The sequence below is a fragment of the Hyalella azteca genome, unplaced genomic scaffold, assembly GCF_000764305.2.
Source record: "Hyalella azteca isolate HAZT.00-mixed unplaced genomic scaffold, Hazt_2.0.2 contig5139, whole genome shotgun sequence".
Lineage (NCBI taxonomy): Eukaryota > Metazoa > Arthropoda > Malacostraca > Amphipoda > Hyalellidae > Hyalella > Hyalella azteca.
Window position 1 is genome coordinate 352,156 of NW_025935338.1, and position 5,646 is coordinate 357,801.

The following is a 5,646-nucleotide window of genomic DNA, read 5'->3' on the forward strand; positions in this document are numbered from 1 at the left end:
AAGCTATGCAGGAGCATATGTTCAGTCTTAAAATGCCTAGCAAATTACGGACCAGGCAGTAAGTCCAGCAGCTATCTCAATCAATCGTCAGCTATGAAAAGATCGGGTTCCAAAGGCCAGATCTCTTGTAAATCAAGTCACGAAAAGTTCAAGAATCGGCAACAGGCCACGGGCCTATTTCTTCAACGCCAACACTTCTATTCGGGAGCGCTGCCGTAGCCCAAAAATTTGAATCTTAAATCAGCCCAAGAGCCAATGCCAACCCTCTACATGCAATAGAAATAGTCAGCCTAACACCTATGCAGCTGTTCTTACTTGCCTCATCTCACCACACCAGCTTGAAACAAGCAATGCCTCAGCCCACAAGCTGATACTCCAAACGGATTACGCCCAATAGCTCCTACAGACCTACACCAATGATTTAGGCCCATACCATCACTTCTTACAAATGCTGTAAGCCACAGGGTCCGCGGACCGCACCAGACTGCAGTAAATGGGAACAGCCCCGCACCGGACTGTCGCATCACCTTACCCACTTCGCAGGCGTAAGCCCAGCCCTGACGCTCACCAGCATCTTCTTCCTCCACACTTACCCCCTTCTCTCCACCTTTCCGCGAAAGGGTTAGGTTAGGTTAGAATTCTTCCGCAAGCCGGTACCGAAAGGAGTGGGAGCAGGGAGTAAGCGTGGAGGTTTAGCCTCCAGAAGAACGGACAGGCTGGAGAGGTAGCAGTGTACTGATAGCACTGTGCATGGCGCAGGGCGTTCTTTATCGAAAGTGGGGAAGGGGCTAGGCTGCTTGGAATAGAAATATTTTGGGGTTTAGCGTGTGGGTTACGACCATTGTTTTGGCGGCTTGCAGCTCATTGGCTCGCTGGTTTACATCCATGAAGGGATTTGGTCCCTGTGGCTTTAAGCAAGTAACCTTGTTGGCTAATTTGCTCTGCAGCATGCTTGCGCACGGAGCGAAGTATGAAAATTATGCTGGTATTGGGCAATGCTGGGCTATCTCAGTCGTCCCTTCTATTCTATTCTATTCTATGAGCTGTATGGGATAGAACAGTAATTCCAAAACTTTCTGCTAGCCTGCGCCGATTGAAGGGCATGTGCAAAGTACAGAGGAGTAGTACGACCACAGTACCAGTGTAGGCCTACACATAACATAACATAACATATTGATGTCGGCGCTGAAGCGTAGGCCTGATGTGGCCTGTCGCCGATTCTTTTCCTTTTCGTGCCTTGCTCACGGAAGATCTAATATCGTTTCATTTGACCGGATATTTTCATGACTGACGATAGTTTCAAGTAGCTACTAGACTTCCACCGGGTTCGATATGGTTCTATGCATTTCAAATCTGAACATATATTTTTCCATAGCTTTATCTAGTCTGTTCTTGAACGCGTTCATACTTGGAGCGCCAACGATGTCATTGGGGAGGCTGTTCCACATGTCGGTGATTCTAAGCGAGAAGAAATTTTGTCGCGTGGAGAAGTTGCAGCAGCCGACTGGGCGCTCCTCAATATCTGGAATACTGTTCAAGTCCTCATCTGTGAACACACCGCTGAAGAACTGATTAAGAACGTTAGTCTTGCCCTCATCAGAGGAGATCTTTCGTTGGTCTACTTTCAAATCAGATATACCGTCCTTTGACTTTTCTTTTTTGCATTTTTAGCAATATTTTGTTGAAGTTTTTCACTGCAGTGCGACAAACTTTTTTAGCTTGATTTCGAGCTCTGGCACACAGGTTATAATCAGACTCGCTGCGAGTTCGTAAATAACGCTTAATGCAGTAACGTAAATAACGCTTGTTCGTAAATAACATAACTTATACTTTCTTACTAGTATTAGTTAGAGTTGCGTGTTAGTCGTTAAATATTATTACTGTTTTTGTTTCTACCCAGGCACTCATGATAGGCAGATTAAATAAATTTTCTGTTTCAATTTAAAGGTGGACCGTTGGTCCCAGAAAGGCGGCATGCGAATCGTGTTACGCATCGTTGCTATTTTTGATGTTGGCACTGAACATTTTTTCAAAGTAAAAATAACTGAAAATCACTCGTGCTCCGTAAGTGTACGCGTACCACAGTTTAGGTACTATATCACCCTGAACGAACACCTCATAATTACAACTGCTTCGTCACCCTGAACATTACAACTGACTACATCATCCTGATCCTTACAACTGACAGCTTGTGATAGAAAGTTATTAAACAACAACTCCTTTATTAAAAAAATAAAATTAACATACCGGATACGATCGAATGGGCCATTGTTTTGATCATTCGATTAACTGATTGTTTTGGTCATTCGATTATTATGATTACTTACGGCTCCGCACTATCTTTATTCCACTCACGATCTCGGAAAGCTCTAAGGTCTCGTCGCTCGGGAAGAAACTCAGCACAAACTGACGCTCCTTATCTGACGGCAGTTGCGACCGGAGCTTCGCAGAAAACCGTAGAACCTGCGCCGAGATATAGTGTGAACATGAAAATATAATATCAATCGAACTCTTTCCCCAATACAATTTTCTTTTGTAATCATTTGTTTTGATATTGATACAGTAAGAATAACACTATTTTTAATAATAGCGCGGGATATTGTAACGAAGCCTAATGACCTCAGTTGCGTGTGGCGGCAGGAGGCCGGACCGGATGACGCGACGTCCCGTAATGTCGGTCCGAACTCTGGCCGCGGTTGTCGGCTGGACCGCGGCAACCTGCGACCCAAGCGCGGATCTAAGGGGCGCTCCTGTGCAGCATATACCAGGTATTGGTAGCACTTATTGCAGGGATTATTTTAATTGATAGTGAAAACTAACCCCAAACAAAGTTAATTGTTTAATTAATCCTGACCAAAGATGACGTAAAAACGGAAGATTCTATAGAAACATAATTTACTTTTCCACAGTTGATATATTTCATTCACATCCCGAACTTCAGTTCAACAAAACATGTAAATAAATTCACACATGAATTTATTAGAATCAGAAGAATATTTATTTAGCTTCATTCTATGTATTTGGACCCACTACAAGTTTCTTACAATGCAGCATCAGTTAATTGAATAAATTCTCAATGCAGTCATTACGAAATCGCAGCACGGAAATTTGTAACGTCGTTGCGTGACTTCAAATGAGATCCGTAAAAATACGATTATTCTAATTGCTAAATATGACTAGCAAGAAACAAATAAAAAAATTATTGCGTTATGCAGCTCCTGAAACGATAACGTGGATGTAAAAAGTATCCTACACTAAGGAAAAACTTTATTTAATTACAATATAACATAAACAAACGCTATTCTGTTTTGATTTGATATTTGCATTTTCCATGTAAATTTACGTTAGAACAATGTTTGTTTATGTTATTTTGTTGAATAAGCTTTAATTAAATAAAGTTTTCCTTTGTATCGCATACTTTTTGCACCCACTGTAAGTGCTACTGTAGGTGCTAGCTCTTGAAGATCACCGTCACCTTCGTTCGCAGCGACGTCCGGCGCAGCGGCGTCTGTTGCTGCCGGCCCCAGCGCTACAGTTGCGGGGTCCAACTTCTCAGCGTCGACGGCGGCATCTGGTGACTTGGACATAACACAGCAGAGAAGGAAATTATGAATATATTTATGTTTAAAAATTACAAATACGGCTAATATAATAATAATTATGAGAATTATATGTTATTTATATTTAGGAATTATATGTTAATTGAGCATTAACAGTGGCATCTTGTGCCTTGCACATAACACAATAGAGAAGAAAAGTATGAATTGATTCATGTTCAAAAATTACATTTACGGCTAATCTAATAATTATTATGATAATTATATGTTAATTACGCAATTACAGTGACATCCTGCGACTTGCACATAACATGGTAGAGAAGGAAATTAAAAATATATTCAAGTTTAAAAATTATAAATACGACTAATATAATAATTATGATGAGAATTATGTGTTAATTACGCATAAACAGTGGCTTCCTGTGATTTGCACATGATAGAGTAAAGAAAAATAACGATTAGTAAAATATGAATAAAATTGTATCGCTATATGGATAATCACGTTTCCGTTGTATAATAATTTAACTTGTCTTCGAAAATAATCGGATAATTGGTTAATCTTAGAAAATAATCAGTTGTGTGGGAATCAAGAATATGTAATAGAATATGCAGTGCAACCAGAATATTTCTTTCGCATGCCTTACAATCGTCCAAAATTGGTTATCGTGGACAGCCTGCAGGTTGCGTTATTTTGCTACATGCATGGACTCTTATTCGTGTGTTTTAATTTTGTAAAAAAAGCGCCTCATGCTACTGGCCATAAACAACCAAATTAAATAGACTCCATTGCAAAATGAATTGATTCTGTTTAGAAGTTTTAGGATATTGCTGCAGTTTGAGCTAAAATTATGTGCCGTAATTTTATTAAAAGAGGATTTCCGTGGAACTCACGCGGTGTTGAGGCGAGCCAGAACTGCCCGCCAAAGCCCGCTTCTGAAGGTAAGATTTGGTGTAGTCGTCGCAGTCTGAGATCACTAGCCTGCACATTTGTATTTCATCAAATATAAGAAAATATTAAGCTAATTCGTATGTATGATATTGGGGCTTGACAAGCCCGAATTGCGATGTCCCCTCGCTCCATAATGGAAGAATAACTGATCCATCTTAAGCTAGCAAAATACTAAGCCAACTAGGCTTTTGAAAAGATATTAGAGTGGCTATAAGATTGAAGTGAAAATGGAGCTCGTGGATCGAGATCAATGGAGCAAAGAGCTACATGTTCTGAAAACGCGCAACTCGCCGGCTTCGTTTAAAAGCCATGTGAAAATAATTATTTTTATTGTATCTGATAACTATCTGCCTGAAATCCATCTGCTTAGTTAATTATAAATTTTGTAAGCTGCTAGGATTAGGCTTTGATCGATTGAATGTTAACAATTTCTCAATACATGCAGTGCAGGGCTGTTAAATGAAAGTGAATGGTTCACATCATTTCAACATGCATGAACCGACCTGCGGCCAAAGACGTGAAGGGAAGCAGGCGGTGCGAGGTCCTCGGGACTAACAGCCCGCGCCACTACGTCCTCTGCTGCGCCTCCCGCTGGAGCTTGAGGTTATAATATTAACGGGTTGAAACAATTTGTTTGAAGGAAATCGCAAGTTAACAGGAATTTAAAAGCAAAGACAATACCACAAAAATTCACCATATCTTTATAACAGAAAACGTTTCGGAGTCCAGCTCCATCGTCAGTTCATAACTCAAGGTTAACCTTCAGAAGAAGTTCAGTCCAGTAAAACGCGGTAATTTTCACTGTTTCCTTTACCACGTTTTACTGGACTAAACTTCTTTGAACTGAACTTTGTGTGATGAACATGACGATGAAGCTGGACTCCGAAACGTTTTCTCTTATAAAGATATGGTAAATTTTTGTGGTATTGCCTTATAATAATATAATAATAATAGCGGTTTCAGCGTTACTAGGCCGTAGGCCTGTCGCCGATTCTTAACATCGCAGAACATTCACAGCATTTTTGCGGTCTCGAACTCGCAACTCACTGCTACAATTCTGCTATGCTTAACCGCCCGGCCTCCTTGCCGATTCTGACCAGAAACTGGCGCACAGAGCTGGGATCGAACCCGCGCCTCTCT

At 40.8% G+C, this 5,646-nt stretch overlaps 1 protein-coding gene across 1 annotated transcript in view; it reads right to left on the bottom strand.

Moving 5' to 3' along the window:
* LOC108679383 (EF-hand domain-containing protein 1) overlaps positions 1-5,646 on the bottom strand; it is a 17,470-nt gene that overhangs the window by 5,253 nt on the left and 6,571 nt on the right. The window contains exons 7-11 of the mRNA XM_047880298.1: positions 5,010-5,103; positions 4,449-4,536; positions 3,476-3,578; positions 2,620-2,750; positions 2,356-2,463 (exon numbers count right to left, since the gene is read on the bottom strand). Of these exons, the coding sequence (XP_047736254.1) occupies positions 2,356-2,463; positions 2,620-2,750; positions 3,476-3,578; positions 4,449-4,536; positions 5,010-5,103 (524 nt within the window). The remainder of the gene's footprint in view (positions 1-2,355; positions 2,464-2,619; positions 2,751-3,475; positions 3,579-4,448; positions 4,537-5,009; positions 5,104-5,646) is intronic.